Source organism: Stenella coeruleoalba (genome assembly GCF_951394435.1).
Source record: "Stenella coeruleoalba genome assembly, chromosome: 3".
In the NCBI taxonomy this organism is placed as follows: domain Eukaryota; kingdom Metazoa; phylum Chordata; class Mammalia; order Artiodactyla; family Delphinidae; genus Stenella; species Stenella coeruleoalba.
In genome coordinates, this window is record NC_137148.1 from 146,373,561 (window position 1) to 146,397,748 (window position 24,188).

The 24,188-nt window shown below is 42.9% G+C and overlaps 1 protein-coding gene across 1 annotated transcript; it reads left to right on the plus strand.

The window, feature by feature from the left end:
* Positions 1–1,541: 1,541 nt before the first annotated feature.
* GABRP (gamma-aminobutyric acid type A receptor subunit pi) lies at positions 1,542–23,682 on the plus strand (the record flags this gene model as incomplete). Its single annotated transcript, XM_079916927.1, has 9 exons — positions 1,542–1,594; positions 2,067–2,185; positions 6,621–6,688; positions 7,455–7,672; positions 9,302–9,384; positions 12,784–12,921; positions 13,398–13,550; positions 14,047–14,234; positions 23,224–23,682. 9 exons carry the CDS (start codon positions 1,542–1,544, stop codon positions 23,524–23,526), a joined length of 1,323 nt encoding a protein of 440 aa, XP_079773053.1. The 3' UTR covers positions 23,527–23,682.
* Positions 23,683–24,188: the final 506 nt, after the last annotated feature.

A 24,188-nucleotide genomic window follows, 5' to 3' on the forward strand; every position in this document is an offset into this window, starting at 1 on the left:
CTTCAAAAAGTTGTCGTGAGGACTGGAGAGGTTCTTGGCACAGCACAAGCGTGCATTCAATATTCAATAAAGATTTGCTTTATTATTAAGTGAAAATGTAAATAGCAAAAATATATGCACGCTATCATCCCAATTTTGCTGTTAAATATTTTTCTTCCTGCAAAGATATATGTGTATATATACACATAGTAGATGTCTGGATAAAACAACTGTTAACGGTGGTCATCTCGGAGGTATGAGACTAGAGAGGAGTGAGGGAGGGATTTACACTGTTTTCTTAAGAGAGTTTACTTTTCAGAGAAGTTTTAAGTTCACAGCAAAACTGAGCCCCATACACGTGCGCGGCCTCCTGCACCATCAATGCGCCCCACCAGAGTGTACGTTTGTTAAATTGCTAACCCTACAATGACACATCACTGAGATTTACACTTCTGACTGTATACATCTCTATCTCATTTCCATTTCTACAATAAGCATGTGTTTGTGTTGTAAGTAAAATAATGTTAATTAATGGCTGAATGGCACCCTAAGCCCCAGCACGGCAAGACTCTAGAAAGTGGCCTGGTTCACAGAAGCTACCAAAGCAGAGGGTATGACCCAGCCTGGATCTGCCTGGGAATGCAACCTGAGCCCTCACCCCCGCCCCAAGAACCTCCACTCTGCTGTCACCAGCGTGACGGGTCACAGGCTCACCTGCCTGACTGTTTGTTGCTCTCTCAGAGACATCTGACAGCAGCTCCCAAACCTGAGGAGGCCGTGCCCCTGGGCCATGCCTACCCTGACAGTCTGCACGCATACAGTGCTCACCCACAGCATCTGAACTGCTTCAAAGCACCCAGGCAGCAGGTCCGGGAGGTTGGGAGAGCAGCCAGTGGGACTGGGTCTTGAGGCAGCCAGCCCTGGCTTCACAGTCTCCTCTGACATTCACTAGCACAGTGACCTTTCCGTGAGTTCTGTTTCCTCAACACAATGCAGGGGTTAACCTGCCCATCTCACAAGGCCACCGTGAGGATAGAGCAAGAAGATCTGTGGGAAAGTACCTAACACATTCCTTGGCACATGGAGGTCCTCGGGAAGTTTTCATTTCCTGGCTACGTGACCTGCTTAACAGGCCTAGACCCTCAGATACATGGCGTGGTCAGGGGGAGTGTGTCGTCGAGGATGTCCTTCCTGGCCAAGTCAGGACAAGGACAGGGTGAGGACAGTCCTGGGGCTCCCCAGATATGCAGCTCAGGGTGGACCAGCTATATTTCTGCCCTCTAAACAAGTCCTCAGCCTTTATTTGGGCTGGATTTAAAATGTGATCCTTCAAAATGAAGTCACTCCTGGATGACATTCAGGGGGCAGGAGCTGAAACGGAAAGGTGTGGGAAGAGGCTGCTCTCCACAGACGTGGAGAAAATGCTGTAACTGACGCCCCACAGGACAGAAAAGCTGGGCTGGGAGGAGGTGAGCCTTTTGGGTTGTCTGCCTCTCACCTACCCCATCTGTTTCCCCAGGTATTTCTACTTCAGCCCCTCTCTGCATAAGCAGCTCCTCAACATGAGGCACAGTCTCCACTTGACCTTCCTGTGTCTGAGTCTCCTCACTGGAAGGTGAGCTTTGCCACCCCACGGTGGCTTTGAGCTGAACTGCTTTGGGTTTTGCATGTGGTGGGAGGGGCAGCAGCGCTTTCTACTTAGCAACGGTGAGACAGAACGTCAGGCCTTCACCTCCCTGATGCACCAGGACAAATGCAACTTCTTGCCAGTTATTCTATCTGGAGAAGTCAAGATTCCAAAAGGGTCATAGATGGATGAACCCCTTGGGTTTGGGGGGGAAGGTGCTTGGAGTGTTCCCAAATTAGCATGACACTGTGATATATAGCAAATGGGTAATAAAATGGAGTGGGATCGGGACATGTATTAATTCAGCAGCTGAAAATCAGAGATTTCTCTTTGGGGAAGTTACTGCTCGTATCTGAGCACAACCACACACAGACATGCAAACACAAGCTCAAGTCTGTGTGTATGCATGTTTATCCACACGTAAGCAAGCTTGTGCACCGAAACCCGTTTTCTTTTCCAGGATGTGTATCCAGGGGAATCAGTTTAACATCAAGGCCAGCAGAAGTGACAAGCTGTCCCTGCCTGGCTTTGAGAATCTCACAGCAGGATATAACAAGTTTCTCAGGCCCAATTTTGGTGGTAGGTCATTCTTTTTGCCTAGGACATCAATTCAAAAAGATAGGAACAGAGACAATATGCAGACAAGGGTTTCAGGAGGTTTTAGTCGACTGCGTTTTCTGACCTGCCACTGGTTAAGGAGTGGCAGTGATGGATACAGACAGCTGCCAATGATTTTTCACGCTACCTTGGAGAAAGCACTTTCTCTGGTCTCTTCACCTGCAGGATACAGAAATACTCCTCCCCACTGAGGAGGTTCCTAGAGCCCCCTCACAACCTCACACACGCTGTCTGCCTTCTGCCCACACTTCCAGTGTCATTATTCAAGGAACCCACCATGTCTCACCAGGACTACTCCACCTGGTCCTCCTGCCTCAGCCTGCTTCCTCAAGGCTAACCCTCTACTCTGTCAACTGGATGACCCCCCTGGGTCCTTTGCTGCTGCCTGCTTCCCAGCATCCTCAGCATACAGTCCAGAGCCCTTTGCATGGCACACCAGGCGCTCCCCAGCCCAGCCTCTGTCTGTCAGTCTCATCTCCCCAACTTCTCCCGACTATGCCCTGCTACAAATGTGCCCCCTGGCCTCCTTGGCCTCCCTGGTCTCCGTGCTTTTTGCTGAGACTGTTTACCTGTCAAGAATGGCTTGTTCCAATTTGACTCCCTGGTGAAATGTCAGTTTTCCTTCATGTCTTAGATCAAAGGCTTCCTCCTCTGAGCAGCCCACCCAGATTCCTCCAGGCCCCATCCCCTTTCTTCACACTTTGTTTTGAACATATCTCCAAGTCATAGCCATTACCGGGTGATACTGTCACTGGCTTTATGTCTGTCTCAGCTCTAGGCTGCAGTCCCCTGGGGGAGTCTTGCTTTATTTACCTCACCAAACCCAGCAGCATCTCGGTACTTAACAGATAGCAAATTATCAACTAATATTTGTTGGACGAATGAGGCAAGGAGGGAAAGAATGAGGCCACCACATACCTCCTCACAGGGTCTCAGCCTCTCTGTTTGTAAAATGCAAGACTGAACCAATGTGGTCACTAATGTCTTGTTACCTCGAGCAGAAACTAGTAGAAAGAGCCTTGGAGTGGAACAAACCCGAGTTTGGCTCCTTGGCTCTACTGCTGGGCAAGCATCTTAGCTTTCTGAGCCTCAGTTTCCCTTTCTGTAATTGGGGGTCACATTATCTGCCTCACAGGGAGGACTGAATGAAATGAAGTGTGTAAATACAGCATCAGGATGCAGTCTATTTTCATCCCTTTCCTTCTTGCTCCTCCCTTCAGATGATAAAATTCTCTGGTCAGATCTAGCATTAGTGGGTCAGTCCAGGTCCTCTGAGGAACAGACACTGGGAGGGGATTATCCGTGCAAGATATTTATTGGGGCCATATCTATGACAAAATATGGGGCAGAAAAAGGAGGAAGCTGGAGAACTGTCAGACCACAATGCAGGTCTGATCCCAGTGGAAGGAGGGAGGGAGGGAAGGAAGGCTGGTGGAGGAGTCTTAGACTACAGTGCGATTTTAAGTGTGTTTGGAAAGGCCACCAGGGAGTTCTTGAGCTAAAGTTCCCATCAGAGGAGCCTCCCATCTCTGTGCCTCCCAGGAACAGACCTGCCTTAGTATTCCTGCCATGCTCAGTCCCTGGTGGGATGCAGCCCATGGGAAGCATGGCCTCCAAGCAAGTGTGGTGGAAGATTTCAGAGCACAGCAGCTGGGGCCAATCACACCCCCTTGGGTTGGAGATCTGAGAGACGCAGCTTCTTGGCCACACAATTAGGATTTTAGGTCCTTATGTTAAGGGACCTTGGGGGGCTTCAACCTCCTCTGGTTTTCCCAGGAGCAACTGAACACTAATGACAAGCACATGAGTCTCCACATCTGGTTGGCTCCACTCAACAATTTCCCAAACAATTAGGCCAGGACACTGCCTTTTTTTTTTTTTTTTTTTTTTTGCGGTACGCGGGCCTCTCCCTGCTGTGGCCTCTCCCGTTGCGGAGCACAGGCTCCGGACGCACAGGCCCAGCGGCCATGGCTCACGGGCCCAGCCGCTCCCAGCGTGTGGGATCTTCCCAGACTGGGGCACGAACCCGTGTCCCCTGCCTCGGCAGGCGGACTCTCAACCACTGCGCCACCAGGGAAGCCCAACACTGCCCTTTTTGTTGCTTGCTCACGGGCCAACAAGGTACAGAGTCCTAGGGCAAGGTGCCCATTCTGAGCCTGGAGTGGACCTAAGGGGACGTGAGGCCCAGATACACCTGGGGCAAAAATGGGGCAAGGGGTCATCAGTCAAAACGAGGGGAAGGCACAACCCCCACCCCTCGTCACGAGCCTGTGGCACGCTGCCTTCTACAGAACCTACATTTACAAGGCAGCCTCGAGGCCCACGGAGGGAGTGTTGCTCTCCGTAATGTCTGTCCACCCAGTTCTCGGACCCTGATGTCCTTGAGCGACAAGACCTCTACAGGGTTTTTCAGGGACTGAGCTGGACAGCACAGGTTTGCAAGCAGGCCCTCCTGAACTCTGCCCAGAACCTGGTTTTGACCTCTTTCCTAGGAGAAAGCTGCCCTCTGGTGGCACAGCTAACTTTTATAACTCAAGGGGAAGAAGGAGCAAACTCCGGTCTATAAAAAAGCCAACTGAAGGAAGGCCTAGACTAGACTACCTAGAAACAAACTAAACAAACAAACAAAAACCCACACTGAGGCTGGAGCTCTTGTGTGTTTTCCATTCTCCATGTTTCTCAAGGGGCGGGGAGGGGGGCAACCAGCACTGACCCACTGCCCACTGTGTTCCAGGCACATAAGATAGATCCTGTAACCTTCCCAACCCAACCCTTGATGGCTAGCATTAGTAGCTCTATTTTACAGGTAAGAAACTGTAGAACAGAGAAGTTTAGCAATCTGTTCAAGGTCACACTGCTATGATGTGGCCAGCAGAGGTTTCAAACACTCTGACTCTAAGCTCCTCTTCTTAACACTGCACCTTGCTGCCTTGAGGGGCAGAAAGCCACTTAGCACCGTAACTCCTTCAGCACCCTCAGGGTCTGCCCTCAAAGATCTCCCCCTTTCCCACCAAGTATTAACACTAAGTATTAAGTTAATTATTGTTAATTGCTTTGGCTTTAAAACTCCACTTCCAAATTCTTACCTATATCCTGTGGCTTGGTTTCCTTCAATCGATCATTAGGCTGCTCTGTCTGATTCCCCCCAGTTTGCTGTTTCTAAGCGTCCTTTGAATTTGGCCTCTCCTTTTCCTGGTTAACGCGTTGTCAGTTTCCAGAGGCGTCCCCAGTTATCTTGCAAGTGAATGCTACTCTATCTGTTAACCTGGTGAGGAAAGTTTTTGCTTTTCCAGAATTAGCTAAGATCACCGGAGGAGAGCGGAAGGGAAGGGAAATGCTGTTTACTAAGTGCCTGGTAGGATGTGACAGGAACAATGCTGGGGGCTTTGTACAGATAATTATTTCTGAGCACCTTCTAGATGTCCAGCCAGGTGGGCACTTCATGTCCATTCTCTCTTGCCACCACTCTGCAAAGAAGCTGTCACACACCTAGTCTCATTTAACCCTGTCCGTGACCCTCTGATGTCATTAGCATTATATTCAAACCTGCAGGTGAGAAAACTGCAGTTCTGAAGGACCTGGTAACTTTTCCCACATCGAAACTCACGTCTTTCTGACTCCTGGGCTTTTGTTCCACATGTCCAGCCTAAGGAGGAGTAAACGTCCCTGGCCTGGCCTGGCCGCCGAGTATCGTGGCTCCCAAACCTCAGTCCTGAGAGCTAAGACAGGCCCTCTCAGGAGTTTGGCCCATCTGCTGGGACTCCAGGATTGAGGCCCAACATCTGCACACCAGATGAAACGTGGACAGCTCTGCAATTCTAAATAGTTTAGGGTTCTTGGAGAATAAAGGAGGTGGAGGATAGTGTCAGGAGGTGAGCGGGAGCTCAACCATGAGCAGTTTTGAATGCCGTCTTGTGGTAAATTTACTTGGTTGGGGGGGAAATATATTTGTGTACAAATTACGAATCTCTATTACCAATCTCTCTATTACCAATCTCTATTACCAAATCTCTATTACCAAATCTCTATTCTAATGAGTCCCTTGCAAGCACCATAGGAAAAAATCTCCAAGTAAGAAGTAGCAAATACCGCTACATTCTTTAAAATATACACTAATTAATCGTGTGGTCTCTCTCTTATGTATTTAGCTAACTACATATTTGTGTATTTTTTTCATACAAAAGGGAGGCACACTCTGCATAGTGGTTCCTCCTGAGATGGGGAGGATAGAAATTAACCTTTTATTTAGAAGTATTTTATATACTTCTAAATTGTTTAAAAGTTTCCAATAGGCATAATTTTCTAATATATGCATATTTTTTAACTGTGCTAATGTAGGGTTAGGAAATCTGTTTGTGTTTCTATGGAAGTCTTTCTGGTTTTTCTTCATTCTTAGGAGAACCTGTTCAGATAGCACTGACTCTGGACATTGCAAGTATTTCCAGTATTTCAGAGAGTAACATGGTAAGTGTGCCCCCCTCATCTTCCACCCAAGGAGCCCCTCTCCTGTGTCTTATGAGGACACATGTTCTAGCTACTCAAAGCAGAACAGAGACTTACTTGGAATGGCAGAAGCTGGAGACCTATCCTGAAACTCCAGACAGTGGAAGATGCTTGTAAAACAGATCTGAGTATCAGAAGGAAAGTGGATTCAAAGGCTAGGAGGGGAGAAATGAGGGAGTGGAGTGGGTGTACTTGGTGAGGGATAAAAGTGGGGGACAAGAATAAAAGTGCAGGGGGGAAGCCTGAATGTCACATGGTCCCTCACAGAGTGGGAGACAAGCTGATGAAAACCAACAATCACATAACTGCTTTCAACCGTCCTCTCACTTAAGACAACACATTATAGATAAGGTGACACTAAAGGCAGTTTAGAGGGTCCACTGTGGACTCTGGGTAAATCCTGGACAACCTAAGCACCTTGCTCACCAAAAGCTTCAACAATTTGGTGTGGCCTCTGTGATCGAGGGCAAGTAAGTTAAGACCCTGAACATGCTCCTGTGGCGCCCCCTTTTGGCAGTGGGCGTTACTATCCAGAATCAATAAGGTGCTTTTTTCTCTTATTGCTACAGGCCACCACCTCAAGACAAACTTTATTTACCCATGTCTACTGTAGTACGTGCTCTTGACCTCAGTGGAGGTGGGTAGGGGAGTAAGACTTGACCCTTTTCCTTCCCTTTTCTGAGCTTTCTCCCTCCATCCATTTCCTCCCCACCGGCTGCCCCCTCAGGACTACACAGCCACCATATACCTCAGACAGCGCTGGACGGACCAGCGGCTGGTGTTCGAAGGCGACAAGAGCTTCACTCTGGATGCACGCCTAGTGGAGTTCCTCTGGGTGCCAGACACTTACATCGTGGAGTCCAAAAAGTCCTTCCTCCATGAAGTCACTGTGGGAAACAGGCTCATCCGCCTCTTCTCCAATGGCACAGTCCTGTATGCTCTCAGGTAATTGGATACCTGCGACCTCAGGGTTGGAGGGGGAAAGAGCGGGGAGAAAAGGCAAAGGAATTCTGAACAGCGCTCGAATAACCACCTACCCTTCTCATGTGCCTGCCTTCTTAGATCCCTGTCCCCAGAGCAGCAGGGCCCTTTCTCAGTCCAGTCTGGCTCAACAAGAATCTACTGAGAATGTGTGCTCTGTGCCAGGCCCGTGCTGGACACTGCGGATATGGAGCTGAATAAGACACTGTCCTGACACAGACACATAAGGAAAGGAAGGCAGGGCGCTGGGGCCCCAAGGTGGAGAGTAGGTTAGTGATTTGGGGTGATGATAGAGGATGCTTTCACAGGACTCTGAGCTGAATCTTAAAGAGTTAAAGGAAGTTCGCCAAGAAGAGGTAAGGGGAACAGCAAGAGCAAACAGAGAGGTGATACAAAGAACTTTCCTTTCATGGGGCTCAGCGGGGTGGCGGTGGCTTAAGAATACATCTTTACTTAGCTGAGTCATTCTTGTACAGACAGAGAAGCAAAGCATAGTCCTCCAAGCCTCACCACCCGTAGTCACAGGCTCCCCTTTGCCCCTTCTACAAATCCCTGAGGCCAAAACTTCCTCCCACCCAATCGTTCATCGAGCCGCTGGTTGGCAGGAACAGGGAAGATGCCCCCAAAGTGCTATGTAAGGCAGCCCACAGGCGGAGGACTCATCGCTGCCTGTGCCAGGGCTGGACGAGGACTGCAAACACTGCTAGAGGCCTTCAGCAGAAGGCCAGGAACCAGATATTCATGAGGCGGATCTTAAATCCCAAGTGAGAGGCTGAAGTTATAAAACAAGGACTGAGCTAAGCAATGAGCTGAATTTTCGGACCGTTTATCTGACACTCCTCAGCTGCACTGAGTTTTGCAAAGGTCAGCCAGAACGCCAGCACCTCTTTCAAGAAGTCCAATAGACCTCTCCCTTGACCCCAACTCCAGTCAATGTTAAGGTGCCCCTCCTCGTATTCCCACAGCACGTGTGTGTGTGTGTGCGTGTGCGTGTGCGTCTGTCTGTATTATGGCACATAACACAGTATCCTGTACAAGGATTACAAGTGATGGATGATGATTAATAGCCTGGCTCTAGAGTCAGACAGATGTGGGGGCAAGTTCTTGCTCTGTGACCTTAGGCAAGTTACTTGACTCTCTGAGCTCCAGTTTCCTCAGCAGCAAAAGGAGAATAATAATATTTCCTACCTAGTAAAGCTACTTTAAAAATTCAAAGGGATAATTCACGTGAAGCATTTTGCATAGGCACGGACTCCTCATGGGTCTCTCCTGAAGAATAAGTTTCAAAACTGAATGAAAAAGCATCTCAAACAAGCCAGTGAATGATTCTGTTCTGCAATGTTGTTGCAAGTTTGCCTCTGAATTGCCAACATTCCAACTTCCTCCACTCTGGACCCCAAGCTTTAACTGAGTCTCACAGGTGTCACTTAGCACAGAAAAACTCAGGACTGCTTTGAACGTAGGCACCAAGTCACACATTCACTGTAAGAGTCAAGGGGAAAGTTATCTTGGAGTGGCCCTTAAGAGGGAGTGTATACTTTCTACAGCATCCTCATAACACTCTCTATGAATCCATCATTTTTCCTTTCTTAGAATCACAACAACCGTTGCATGTAACATGGACCTGTCTAAATACCCCATGGACACACAGACATGCAAGTTGCAACTAGAAAGCTGTGAGTATACATCGTGTGGGCCCCTTAGATGATTTTCTGGGATGACTCAGATCTGTGCTTTCATGAAGAGTGTCCTATACATAGTGGCCTTTCTCTCCTTGATGTTGATTACAATGGGTCCAGACCTTCTGGGTGTACATCCAGAGAGATCTGGAGACCGCTCAAAACCAAACCTTACAGTGTTACATCTTTGGGAGAGGACCGCTGTGCATTGGCACCAAATATTTCCACCTAAAAGTGGATAAGACAGCCAAGCAAACAGGGGTCAATAGGACTAGGAGGGGGCCTCAGAATCTGCTAACTCATGGAAGCCAGAAAGAACACAGCAGAAGTTAGAAATGGCAAGTATACAAAACAATCACTGACATTTATTGCAAGACTGCTTCCACCTTGTAAAATAAATTGTTTTGATACATATATAAAGCTTAATCTAGTAATGTCAGCAAGTGGGCATCTAAACTGCAATCTGGGGATTTTCTTGTGATGAGGAAGGAAGTTCTACTCTAAGTTGATGTGTGTCAAATGAACTCCTGGCACCGTGAGTGATCTCCATGATTCCTTAGTAAACCACTCTGAAATGCCCACCATGGGGAGGTGGCACCAGTGATACGTGTTCTGGGAAGAAAATGCCGCATATAGGAGTTATCAAGGTATCAAGGCATGGCTCGTGCAAGAAGGAAAAACTAGAGTCAAGTGCTGGAAACCACTGGGCACTTCTTACATAAGGACACAAGTGGCCAACATCCAAGAAACACAACCATTATGAGGCAGCGTTTTTCAGAGGTAGACATTTAATTAAAGACTCAGGCAGGCAGATTAATTACCTTATTGATTAAATGCATGCAAAACCTTCTTGAAGCAATACAGCTGTTTGGGGGCAGACTAAAACTTGAGGTTATCAAGAGAACTCATTTTCAGCCCCACATAGAAAAAGCAATTGCCCTCCATGGATGGCTGTGCTCATCTCAAAACCCAGGAGTGAGATTCTCCTGGAAACTTCAGCACTCTGCTTGCACAAATACCGTCCCCAGTGAGCAGAGGAAGCTTTCACTGAACGTTTATCAGCAGTTATTTGGGTACAGAAACCTCACCAAGGGCATTTTTCCTGAACACCATCCCTAGACAAGAATTGATACCTCCCACAATTGCCCATATCCACTCAGGGACAGAGCAGTGAGAATGTAATGACTGTGAACATTTACCAGTTGTAATAGCAAAGTATCTAAGTAGAGGCTTGTACAACTTACTTTTTTAGATATGTTCTTTCTTTGGGATTCTAGGCCTATTTGCACAGCTGGCTTCAGTAAATGAGGGCGTGTTTCCAAGGGAAAGTGCACAGACAATTTTTACCTGGAAATCCTCTAAGAGCTCATGACTACTTCTCCCCCCTATGGAGGCGGAGATAACCACTGACAGACAGTGGATACCATAGGTTAAGACTTAACAAAATGTTAGTCCTAACACTGGCATCCCACTTCTCAGTAGCCTTGGAGAATGAAGTTCCAGGTTTAAGATCACAGGTACCAGAATCACTGGGCTTTTCCATTCACTAGCTGGGTGACTTTGGGTCAGTAGAATTAACCTCAGTTTCCTCATCAGTGAAGTAGGAAAAATAATAGTATTTGACTCAAAGAGTTATTTTTAACAGCTTTATTGAGGTATAAATTACATACCATAAAATCCAACCATTTTAAGTGTACAATTCAAAGGTTTTTAGTAAATTTTCTGAGTCGTGCAGCCGTTGCCACATTCCATTGTTAGAACGTTTCCATTACCCCAAAGAGACTCCTAGTGCCCATTTACAGTCACTCTCCATGGCCACCACCAGCTCCCAGACCACCACTAATACACCTTTTGTCTCTATGAATGTGTCTTTTCTAGATATTCCATATAAATGGACTCATACCACATGTGGTCTTTTGCATCCGGCTTCTTTCACTTAGCATAATGTTTTTTAGTTCATATATGATGAAGCATATATCAGTACTTTATTCCTTTTTACTGCTTTATTCCTTTTTATTCCAGACAAAAGAATACAAGTAGTACAAGTCTCTTTGGCGTGTTTCCGCCTTTCACCTGTTATGAATAACACTGCTGTAACATTTGTGTACAGGTCCTTTTGTGGACATGATTTGATTCTGTTGGACAGATACTTAGGACTGAAATGCTGGGTTAAATTTATGTTTAAGTCTTCAAGAAACTGTCAAACTGTTTTCCAAAGTGGTTGCACCATTTTACATTTCCACCAGCAATGTTCCAGCTTCTCCACATTCTCACCATCTGTTGCTGTCTGCCTTTTTAATTACAGCCATTCTTCTAGTGGATGTGAAGTGGTATCTTACTGTGGTTTTGATTTGCATTTCCCTAATGACTATGATTTGAGCATCTTTTCATGTGCGTATTAACCATTCATCTATCTTCTCAAAGGTATCATTTGAGGATTAAATGAGATGATAATGTTGTAAAGCACTTAGAAAGGTAATTGCTTACTAAATGATAGATATTATTATTATCATCATCCATGGGCTTTGGTATTCAACTTTCTTGAGGTACAATCCTGGTTTGTTTTCCATTTGCACTGGTATCCTGAGAAACTTATGCAACCTCTCAGAATCTGATAATTTTCATGTATAAAATGGGCAAAACATTATAGTTCCTCAATTCTAAGGCACAGCATTTATTGAATAATAACATTTGAGGAAAAATGTAAGCTCTACTTTATATATATCAAGTATAAGATCCATTTCTATTTTATTTTTTTAAAAAGCTTTAAATAATGAAGAAATATGCAGGTCTACCTTGCAAGCTCATGAGAACCTTAGAGACATAATGTGTAAAGGACATAAATGTTTAATAAAAGGTAGCTATTATTACCATCATCAGCTATATTGGTAAAACTGCTTTGGGATTTATCGAACACCTATGTTGACACACATCAATAAAGTGGCTGGCTGAAGGTTTTTTGTTTTTGTTTTTGCATTTATGACAATATGAAAATATGAATAGACCAACTGTAAAGTCCCTGAGAACCCCCTCCGAGGGGTTAGACTGTCCTGAAAAGCAATGTCTAGCACAGGCCTTTGTGGGTTCACAGATACATGTTCAAAAATATCATTTAAATAATGATAGAGGCCATTTCTAGTTGCTTATCATCTACCAGGTCTATACGATGCTTAGCATAGAAACGGTTCTCAGCTGATGGTGAAAAGCCCTAGCAGGTCATCTCATTCTGAGTAGACACTGCAATTACACTTGAGAAATCATGCCCAATTTTGCATGGGATCATCCTTGGACTTAGCACCATCAAGACAGAGCTTCTGTTTCCTCCATATCACAGCATTTTCCAGACCAGTTCAATCTGCTACCTTCTGCTGATCAGGGCACTGTTTCACTTGCCAGGGGGCTATGATGGGAATGACGTGGAGTTCAGCTGGCTGAGAGGGAATGACTCTGTGCGCGGGCTGGAGAACCTGCGGCTTGCTCAGTACACCGTACAACAATATTTCACGTTAGCTACCAGATCGCAGCAGGAAACAGGTAACTCGTGGGACAAACTGCACAAAAGCAAAATAGCTGAGCTGTATTCTGAGTCAGAAGTATCATCTTTTTTCCACTTGGTCCCTTTGGGGCCCAGGAACCCCTCTGAGGTGCGGTGGGGCAGGAGGGTTTGGGCTCGGCACTTTTACCTGCTCCACACCTACTACTGAAAAGGTCCCCAAGGGGCTCACAGTCTACTGAAGTAGATGTCAAGGAAACCAGCAGTTATGATGCTGCAGGAATACTATGACAGAGAAAGGCACAAGAAGAGGATCCTGGGTGAGGGCATTCCCACAAATCCCCTTCTCTACAACCGCAATTTCTTTCATTGAAACTATGATGACAGTTCATGATTAACTATGTTTTGGTGAACAACAGATGGCTTCATGTGAATATAGTGAAGTTAAACATCCCACAGGGAAACCACTCTGCTAGGTGAGCAGGGATGATTTCCTATCCCTTGTTCACCCTATCAGGAAATTATACACGACTGGTCTTGCAATTTGAGCTTCAGAGGAATGTCCTGTATTTCATTTTGGAAACTTATCTTCCTTCCACTTTCCTGGTGGTGTTATCCTGGGTTTCGTTTTGGATCTCCCTTGATTCAGTTCCTGCAAGAACCTGCATTGGTAAGTAGCTCCAACGGGAGATTTCTAAGAACTGGGTTATTAGGTCCTTATTTTTTTTTTACCTTCTACCATTGTTTTCATTGATATTCCCAGGGCAGTTCCAGGAGCTGGTTTCTTGAGAGACTCTTTTACAGAGAGAGAAAGAGAGACAGAGAGACTACTTTAGGAATAATGCATTTTTAAACTTGTGTTTGACAGTGACAGATAAGGGAGAATTGTGATTCGATGGCCTATTGTCTGTTATTTTGTTTACTGAACTCCTCCCTCCAGTGAGAAGACAGAAGGTGAAACATTTAGAAAATCATATCACTCATATCTGTATAAAATAGACAAATCAACCCTTTTCCAGAAGGCCACAGACTTTTCAGAATGAGCTATGCTCCATTTCTGAGTCCTATCCTCACCTTGCCAAGTCTTGAAGGGAGACAGTCTGCCACGGGGTGATGGAAGGGTCACTGCCCACTGACGTGGGTACATTGCTTACTTTTTTTCCCAGGAGTGACCACTGTATTGTCAATGACCACACTGATGATTGGGTCCCGCACTTCTCTTCCGAACACCAACTGCTTCATAAAGGCCATTGACGTGTACCTGGGGATCTGCTTTAGCTTCGTGTTTGGGGCCCTCCTGGAATATGCAGTTGCCCACTACAGCTCCCTACAGCAGATGGCAGCCAAAGATAGGGTAAGAATTTTGAGGGCCCTATATATGATTCATCACCTGTGCCATATACTGGTCTGTAGAGGTGACCTGGACCTGGTTCCCGACCCCCAGTGATTCAGTTTGCACCAGTGATTCTCATCCTTGTTCAGTTGGGGGAATCTGGAAGTCATGACACCTTTCAAAAAAGACTGCTCTTTTCACCAAATACAGTGAGATATTAATATGTTTAAATTTCCAGCAGAAAATAACGGTGTTATCTGTATGCAACATAAAATCACAACCACAAGAACAAGCATCCATGAAAAACCCAGTATCAAACCTAACATGATCGCTGCTTATGTTTCAGATTAATATGTATTTAATATTTATTCATTTGTCACATTTTTGTTTTCCTAAATTATACAAGTAATGGTTTACTGAAAAATGTATGGAAAAATTAAATTGTGGCAAATTTCGTAATTAGCATATTTTTCTGCTAACAGGGAAAGACTTATTATCTGACTTAGCTGTGAAACACCATGGTCCAGCTCTCAGAATAATAATAATGATTATTATCAATTGAGCATGTATGTGCCAGACACAGTCACAAGCTCTTTGAAAATATTATGTCATTTAAAATGCTCGTAACAACCCAGTAAGGCTATCTCCATTTCTATAGTTGTGGGATTCAAGTATGGAAAGATAAGTGACTTATCCAAGGGGACACAGAGAGTAAGAGGCAGAGCTGGGATTCGCACCAGCCAAATCTGCTTGGCTCCAAAGCCTGACACTTACCTGTTATTCCCACTTGAAGTGGGCAACGGGCCATGCCCTTAACTATTATTCTCTGCAGGCCTACGGAACCCTGGGATTCTTTGGAAGCCCAATTTGATAGATGTTAGCATACTAAAGCTCCTGTTAACAGGCAAAAAAATGATACGGATCCAGGGCAGAAGAGCTGCCCTACTTCAGCAAAGTGCCAGGACTGCACAGGGTCTAATGGTGAGGAAATGAGGATTCAGAATAGCCCAAAGATCCAGTTGCCTTTTCTCTTGTGTTTAACTATTGTGAACAAGGTTTCACAATTATATTACTCAAGTACCAAAGGCAAATGATCATATGTGCCAGCCAAAGAATAGGTATTTCATTTATTTTACTCCCTGTAGGCTTTCTTTTTTAAAAAATTATTTATTTTTTAAATTAAATTTATTTTTTAATTGAAGTAGAGTTGATTTACAATATTATATTAGTTTCAGGTGTACAGCATAATGGCTCGGTATTTTTATACATTATACTCCATTAAAAGTTATTACAAAATAATAGCTAATATTCCCTGTTCTGTACAATATATCCTTGCTTCTTATCTATTTTATACACAGTAGTTTATATCACCTTATCCCATACCCCTATCTTGCCCCTTCCCCTTTCTTTTTTTTTTTTTTTTTTTGCGGTACACGGGCCTCTCACTGTTGTGGCCTCTCCTGTTGCATAGCACAGGCTCCAGACGCACAGGCTCAGTGGCCGTGGCTCACGGGCCCAGCCGCTCTGCGGCATGTGGGATCTTCCCGGACCAGGGCACGAACCCGTGTCCCCTGCATCGGCAGGCGGACTCTCAACCACTGCGCCACCAGGGAAGCCCACCCCTTCCCCTTTCTTTCTCCCCTCTCATAGCCACTAGTTTGTTTTCTATATCTGTGAATCTGTTTCTGTTTTGCTATTTACATTCATTTGTTTTATTTTTTAGATTCCACATATAAGTGATACCACACAGTATTTGTCTCTCTGTCTGACTTATTCCACTAAGCATAATATTCTCTAGATCAATCCACATTACTGCAAATGACAAAATTTCATTCATTTTTATGGCTAGCTAATATTTCATATATATATATATATATATATATATATATATATATATATCACATATTCTTTATCCATTTGTCTGTCGAGGGACACTTGGGTTGCTTCCATATCTTGGCTATTGTAAATAGTGCATCTGTGAACATTGGAATACATGTATCTTTTTGAATTAGTGCTTTCATTTTTACCTGGATATATACCCAGGAGTGCAATTGCTAGATCATATGGTAGTTCTATTTTCAGTTTTTTGAGGAACCTCCATACTGTTTTCCACAGTGGCTGCACCAACTTACATTCCCACCAACAGTGTACAAGGATTCCCTTTTCTCCATATCCTAGCCAATATTTGTTATTTGTAGACTTTTTGCTGATAGCCGTTTTGACAGATGTGAGGTGATATCTTATTGTTGTTTTGATTTGCATTGTTCTAATAATTAGATATGTTGAGTATCTTTTCATTTTCCTGTTAGTCATCTTTTTGTCTTCTTTGGAAAAATGTCTGTTCAGGTCCTCTGCCCATTTTTTTGATTGGGTTGTTTGTTTTTTTTGATATTGAGTTGTATGAGCTGTTTATATATTTTGGGTTTTTTTTGTTGTTTTATTTTGGTTTTTTAGTTTACTTTTTAAAAAAATTAATTAATTTATTTTAGGCTGCATTGGGTCTTCGTTGCTGTGTGCAGGCTTTCCCTAGTTGTGGCGAGCAGGGGCTATTCTTCATTGCGGTGCGCGGGCTTCTCATTGCCGTGGCTTCTCTTGTTGCAGAACATGGGCTATAGGTGTGTGGGCTTCAGTAGCTGTGGCTCGCAGACTCTAGAGCGCAGGCTCAGTAGTTGTGGCGCACGGGCTTAGTTGCTCCGCAGCATGTGGGATCTTCCCGGACCAGGGTTTGAACCTGTGTCCCCTGCATTGGCAGGCGGATTCTTAACCACTGTGCCAGCAGGGAAGTCCCTGTTTATGTATTTTGGATACTAACCCCTTGTTGTTCATATCATTAGCAAATATTATCTCCCATTCAGTAAGTTATCTTTTCATTTTATTGATAGCTTCCTTTGCTGTGCAAAAGCTTTTAATTTTAGGTCCCACTTGTTTAATTTTTGCTTTTGTTTCTTTTTGTCTTAGGAAAGTGATCCAAAAAATATTTCTATGATTTATGTCAAAGAGTGTTCTGCCTATGTTCTCTTCTAGGAGTTTTATGGTTTCAGGTCTTACATTTAGGTCTTTAATCCATTTTGAGTTTATTTTTGTGTATGGTGTGACAAAATGTTCTAATTTCATTCTTTTAAAGCTGTACAGTTTTCCCAGCACCACTTATTGAAGTAACTGTCTTTTCTCCATTATATATTCTTTTCTCCTTTGTCATAGATTAATTAACCATAGGCAATTCTGTTCTGTCCTATTGATCTGTGTGTCTGTTTTTGTGCCAGTGCTATTTTGATTACTGTAGCTTTATAATAGCATAGTCTAAAGTCAGAGAGGGTGATACCTCAAGCTTTGTTCATTTTTCTCAAGATTGCTTTGGCAATTTGGGGTCTTTTTTTGTTCCATATGAATTTTAGGATTATTTGTTCTAGTTCTGGGAAAAATGTCATGGGTATTTTGATAGTGATTGCATTAAATACATAGATTGCTTTAGGTAATATGGACATTTTAGCAATATTATGTCTTCCAATTCATGAACATGGGATATCTTCCCATTTCTTTGTATCATCTTTAGTTTTCTTCATCAGTGTTTTATAGTTTTCAGAGTATAGGTCTTTCACCTCCTTGGTTAAGTTTATTCCTAGGTATTTTACTCTTTTTGATGCCATTTTAAATGGGATGGCTTTCTTGCTTTCTCTTTCTGATAGCTCATTATTAGTGCATAGAAAAGCAACACATTTCTGTATATTAATCTTGTATCCTGCAACTTTACTAAATTCATTAGCTCTAATAATTTTTGGGTGGAGATTTTAGGGTTTTCTATGTAAAGTATCATGACATCTGCAAGTAGTGACAGTTTTACTTCTTCTCTTCCAATTTGGATGTCTTTTATTTATGTTAAATAGAAGTGGTAAGAGTAGGCATCCTTATCTTGTTCCTAAGTTTAGAGGAAAGTCTTTCAGCTTTTCATCATTGAGTATGATGTTAGCTGTAGGTTTGTAAAAATTGACCCTTATTATTTTGAAATATGTTCCTTCTATACCAACTTTGATGAGAGTTTTATCATGAATGGATGTTTTATCACATGCTTTTTCTGCATCTATTGAGATGATCATGTGATATTTATCATTCCTTTTGTTAATGTGGTGTATTACATTGATTGATTTGCAAACACTGAACCATCATTGCATCCCTGGAATAAATCCCACTTGATCATGGTATATGATCCTTTTTATATATTGTTGGATTTGGTTTGCTAATATTTTCTTGAGGATTTTTGCATCTATATTCATCAGAGATATTGGACTGTAATTTTTTTTGTAGTGTCTTTGCCTGGTTTTGGTATCAGGGTAATGGTGGCTTCATAAAATGAATTTGGGGCTGTTCTGTCCTCTTCAGTTTTTTTGGAATAGTTTGTGAAGGATAGGTATTAGCTCTTCTTTATATGTTTGGTAGAATTCCCCTGTGAAGCAGTCTGATCCTGGACTGTTGTTTGCTGGGAGGTTTTTTAGTTTAGTTTTGTTTGTTTGTTTTTTACAAATTCAATTTCACTACTAGTGATTGGTCTGTTCAAATTGTCTGTTTCTTCTTGATTCAGTCTTGGCAGGCTGGATGTTTCTAGAAATTTGTCCATTTCTTCTAGGTTGTCCAATTTGTTGGCATATAACTGTTTGTAGTATTCTCTTATGATTTTTTGTATCTCTGTGGTATCAGTTGTTATTTCTCCTCTTTCATTTATTTTATTTGGGTTCTCTCTCTTTTCTTCTTGGTGAGCTTGGCTAAAAGGTTTATATCAATTTTGTTTATCTTTTTAAAAAACCCAGCTCTTGGTTTCATTGATCTTTCCTATTATTTTTTTGGCCTCTATTTTATTTATTTCCTCTCTGATCTTTATTATCTCCTTCCTTCTGCTAACTTTAGGCTTTGCTTGTTCATCTTTTTCTAATTCCTTTAGATGGTAGATTAGATTGTTTATTTGAGATTTTTCTTGTTTCTTGAGAAAGGCCTGTATTGCTATAAACTTCATTCTTAGAACTGCTTTTGCTGCATCCCATAGATTTTGGAAAGTTTTGTTTCCATTTTCATTTGCCTTGAGGTATTTTCTGACTTCCTCTTAGATGTATCCATTGACCTATTGGTTTTCTAGTGGCATTTTGTTTAGTCTTCAAATGTTTTTGTTTTTTTCCAATTTTCTTCCTGTAATTAGTTTCTAGTTTCATACTGTTGCGGTTGGAAAAACTGCTTGATGTAATTTCTGTCCTCTTAAATTTACTGAGACTTGTTTTGTGACCTACCATATGATCTATCCTGGAGAAGTTCCATGTGCACATGAAAAAAAGGTTTATTCTCCTGTTTTGGGATGGAATGTCCCATAGATATCTATTAAGTTTAACTGTTCTAATGTGTCATTTAAGACCACTGTTTCCTTACTGATTTTCTGTCTGGATGATTTGTCCATTGGTGTAAATGGGGTGTTAAAGCCCCCCATTATTATGGTATTACTGTCAATTTCTCCCTTTATGTCTGTTAGTATTTGCTTTATATATTTTGGTACTCCTGTATTAGGTGCATTTATGCTAACGAGTGTAATATCCTCTTCTTGTATTGATCCCTTTATCATTATATAATGCCCTTCTTTGTCTTTCATTATGGACTTTGTTTTAAAGCCTATTTTGTTTGATATGAGTATTGCTACCCTGGCTTTCTTGTCATTTCTGTGTGTATGAAATATCTTTTTCCATTCCTTCACTTTCAGTCTGTCTGTATTTACCTCGTTTGTAGGCAGCATATAGGTGGGTCTTGTTTTTTAATCCAATCAGCCACCTTATGTCTTTTGATTGAAGCATTTAGTCCACTGACATTTAAAGTAACTACTGATAGGTATGTAGTTATTACCATTTTATTACTTCTTTTCCAGTTGTTTTTCTGGTTCTTCTCAGTTCTTCTCTTTTTGTTTCTTGCCTTGTGGTTTGATGATTTCCTTTAATAATATGCTTATGTTCCTTTCTTTTTAGTTTTTGTGTATCTATTGTAGGTTTTTGACTTGTAGCAACCATGGAGTTCATATATATTGACCTATAACTATACCTACTTGTTTTAAACTTGTAGTCACTTAAGTTCATACACACTGTAAAAGATCTACATTTTTTTACTCCCCTCCCCCACATTTTGTGTTTCTGATGTCATATTTTACATCTCATGTTTATCCTTCAACTGTTTTTTGCAGTTATAGTTGCTTTTACAATTTTTTGTCTTTTAATCTTCGCACTGGCTTAAGTGCTTGGTCCTCAATTCTTACTATATATTTGCCTTTCCTAGTGGGATTTTCCCTTTCCTCTAGATTCTTCTTTTCCACTTAGAGAAGACCCTTTAACATTTCTTCTAGGGTAGGCTTATTATTGATTAATTGTTTTAGTTTTTGCTTGTCTTAGAAGTTCTTTATCTCTTCTTCAATTCTAAATAATAATCCTGCTGGGTAATATAACCTAAGTTGCTGGTTTTTCCCTTTCAGCACATTGAATATATTATACCACACCCTTCTGGCCTGCAAAGTTTCTGCAGAGAAATCAGCTGATAGCCTTATGTGGGTTCCCTTGTATATGATTCTTTGTTTTTCTCTTGTTGCCTTTAGAATTCTCTCTTTAACATTTGGAATTTTAATTATGTCTCGGTGTGAGTTTGTTTGAGTTCAGTTTGCTTGGGACCCTCTGTGTTCCCTGTACGTGGATATTTGGTCCTTCTTTGGGTTTGGGAAGTTTTTAGTCATAATTTCACCAAATACATTTTCCACCCCCTTCTCTTTTTCTCTTCTCCTTCTGGGACCCCTATAATGTGAACACTGATACACTTGATGTTATCCCAGATATCTCTCAAACTATTCTAATTTTTTAAAATTTGTTTTTCTTTTTGCTGTTCTGATTGGGTAATTTCCATTTTCTATCTCCTAGACCATTTCTGCATTTTTCTGTATCATTTAGTCTGCTTCATTCCTTCTAGTGTGAGGTTTTTTTTTTTTTGCGGTACGCGGGCCTCTCACTGTTGTGGCCTCTCCCGTTGCGGAGCACAGGCTCCAGACGCACAGGCTCAGCGTCCATGGCTCACGGGTCCAGCTGCTCTGCGGCATGTGGGATCTTCCCAGACCAGGGCATGAACCCGTGTCCCCTGCATCGGCAGGCGGACTCTCAACCACTGCGCCCTAGTGTGAGTTTTATTTCAGTATTGAATTCTTCATTTCTGATTGGGTCTTTTTTTTTCTTTGGCCACGCCATGTGGCCTGTGGTATCTTAGTTCCCTGACCAGGGATTGAATCTGGGCCTCCAGCAGTGGGAGCATGGAGTCTTAACCACTGGACCACCAGGAAATTCCCAAGATTGGGTCTTTCTTTATATTTTTTTAGTTCCTTGTTAAAATTCTCACCACGTTCATCTATTCTTTTCCCTAATTCAGTTAACATTCGTATTACCAATGTTGTGAATTGTTTATCTGGTATTGTTTATTTCTGTTTCATTATTTATTTTTTCGGGGGTTTCTCTTACTCTTTCAACTGAGACCAGTTCCTTTGCCTTTTCATTTTGCTTAAATGTCTCTGCCTCTATGAGTTTAGGTGAAAGAGGTTGCAGTCTTGCATGGGCATCCTTATGTGGATGTGTCCCTATACAGAGCGCATGTGCCCATTGCTTTTGCTGGATTTGGTGTTGACACATGTCATGTCTTTCCTCAGGGTGTGCTGGCAGCTATCACCTTCTGCCACCTTCTGCTGGAAGAAGGTGGGACTGGAAATGGAGGGGCTAGAGCTAGAGCCTGTTGTGAAGTGTGACTTCCCTTCTGCTCAGTGGCCATCACCACCCTATTGGTGGTGGGATCTGATCCCAAGTTGCTGGAGCAGAAGCCCTGAGGGTTGGGCCCATGCTGGCTCTGTCCCCTTTAAATGTACGTTTTCCCCTCTCCCAGCACTGGGGAAGTGCTGAAGCAAGGGAGGCCTGTGGGGGCTCTCGGCTTGGGTAGGCTGCAGAGAGAGGGCTGAGTGTACTGCCCTCCGATGTACTGCCTGTGCAGGCACCAGCAATTGTTGCCCTTGCTCTGCTCAGATGAAGCCTTGAGTCCAAGTCCCCTTTGTCCTTCGTAGCTGATCATTCCCCCAGCCTCTGCCACCCCTGCCCTGTCGGGGAGCCAAACAACAGGGCAAGCAGGACTTGTGTGGATGCTCTGTGTGTATGGGGTATGGTGGTGAGCTATGGTGGATCAGCCACTGTCAGAGTCCTGGGCTGCTTCTGATGTGCTGCCTGAGTAAGAGTCAACAATGGCTGCCGCCACCCCACCCAGACTCTGCCCTGGTACCAGGTTGCCTCTGTGTCCCATGGAGTTTTCTTCCCAGACCAGGTTGTCTCTGCGTACCGTGGAGTTTTCTTCCAAGTCTATGTTGTCCCAGCCATGGTGGAGAATGGCAATTCCATGGGACTGCAAGGAGCATCACTATTTCTGTTTGTGTGGCAAAGTCCTTAAGACACTGCTGATTTCTATTAACTCTCATAGTCAATTATTCCCTCCTCCCAGGAATAGAACGGAATTCATCAAACACCTACTAAATGCTCTACATAATTTACGCCATTTAATCTTCCCATCAGTCTCAAGAGGTAGTATTAATGTCATCAACATTTTGCAGGCAAGGAAATTGAGTTCTAAAGGGATTAAGGTGACTAAAATTTCACAATAGTGAGAGGCAGAATGGGATTTGAACCTAGGTCAGCTAGCTTCAAGGTCTGAGCAATTAACATTTACCACACGGCCCTGCACACCTAGAATGGGCAATGGTTATTCTTCCCATTAGACAAGCTGATGACCTAGGGACAGGTGCCTATAAACAGGATAATAGGACTGCCAAATCTTGCTTACCAGCCAATTTATGAGGCACTCAGTACTGGTCTCTCCTAAACCTAATTATTCAATACTAAGGCCTCTAAGTATATAAATACCCACTTACTTATTTTGCTGAGTCAAGTCTATCAATCTAACTGCCCTGTTTATGAACTAGGGGAAGGCAAAGGAAGTGGAAGAAGTCAACATCACTAACATCATCAACAGCTCCATCTCCACCTTTAAACGGAAGATCAGCTTGGCCAGCATTGAAATTTCCAGCGATAACGTTGACTACAGTGACCTGACAATGAAAACTAGTGACAAGTTCAAGTTTATCTTCCGAGATAAGATGGGCAGGATTGTTGATTATTTCACAATTCAAAACCCCAGTAATGTTGATCGATATTCCAAACTCCTATTTCCTTTGATTTTTATGCTAGCCAATGTATTTTACTGGGCATACTACATGTATTTTTGAGAGTATGCTGAATTGTTTGCATGTCATAGGTCTTCAACAGAACAAAGTAATGATGTAAACGATATTCTAAGCCAAGTGTGCATCCTAATCCAGTGGCGCCACAAGTGACTAAAATAACATTTGAGCATTTCTCCTCAAACAATGAACCCCCCTCCAACCATTATTTAAGCTGTGTAGAAGTCCTAGCATTACAGAATCTTTTAATAGAAACATCAACCCATTCCTTTTTTATTTTTATGAAAGATATTCCCATGGAGCCCAAGATTACAAACCTACTCAGGACTGACTGCCCAGTGGCTCCCTGGTCTGCATTTAACTCATATAAAAAATGAAAAGGAAGCTATTACGTGTGTTGAGTCAAGTGTCAGAGGTTGTTTCTAAATTAATCACACATGCTATTTACTAAATCTCTACAGTGCTTATAAAATAAAATACATTGCTGCCTATTTAGGGAATAACATATTCTAGTTTTTGGTTTTGATTACAATGAAATGTGGGCTTATAAAAAGAAACAAAATTGAGTTATTTGTAGTGAGGTGGATGGACCTAGAGTCTGTCATACAGAGTGAAGTAAGTCAGAAAGAGAAAAACAAATACTGCATGTTAACACATATATATGGAATCTAAAAAAAGAAAAAAATGGTTCTGATGAACCTAGGGAC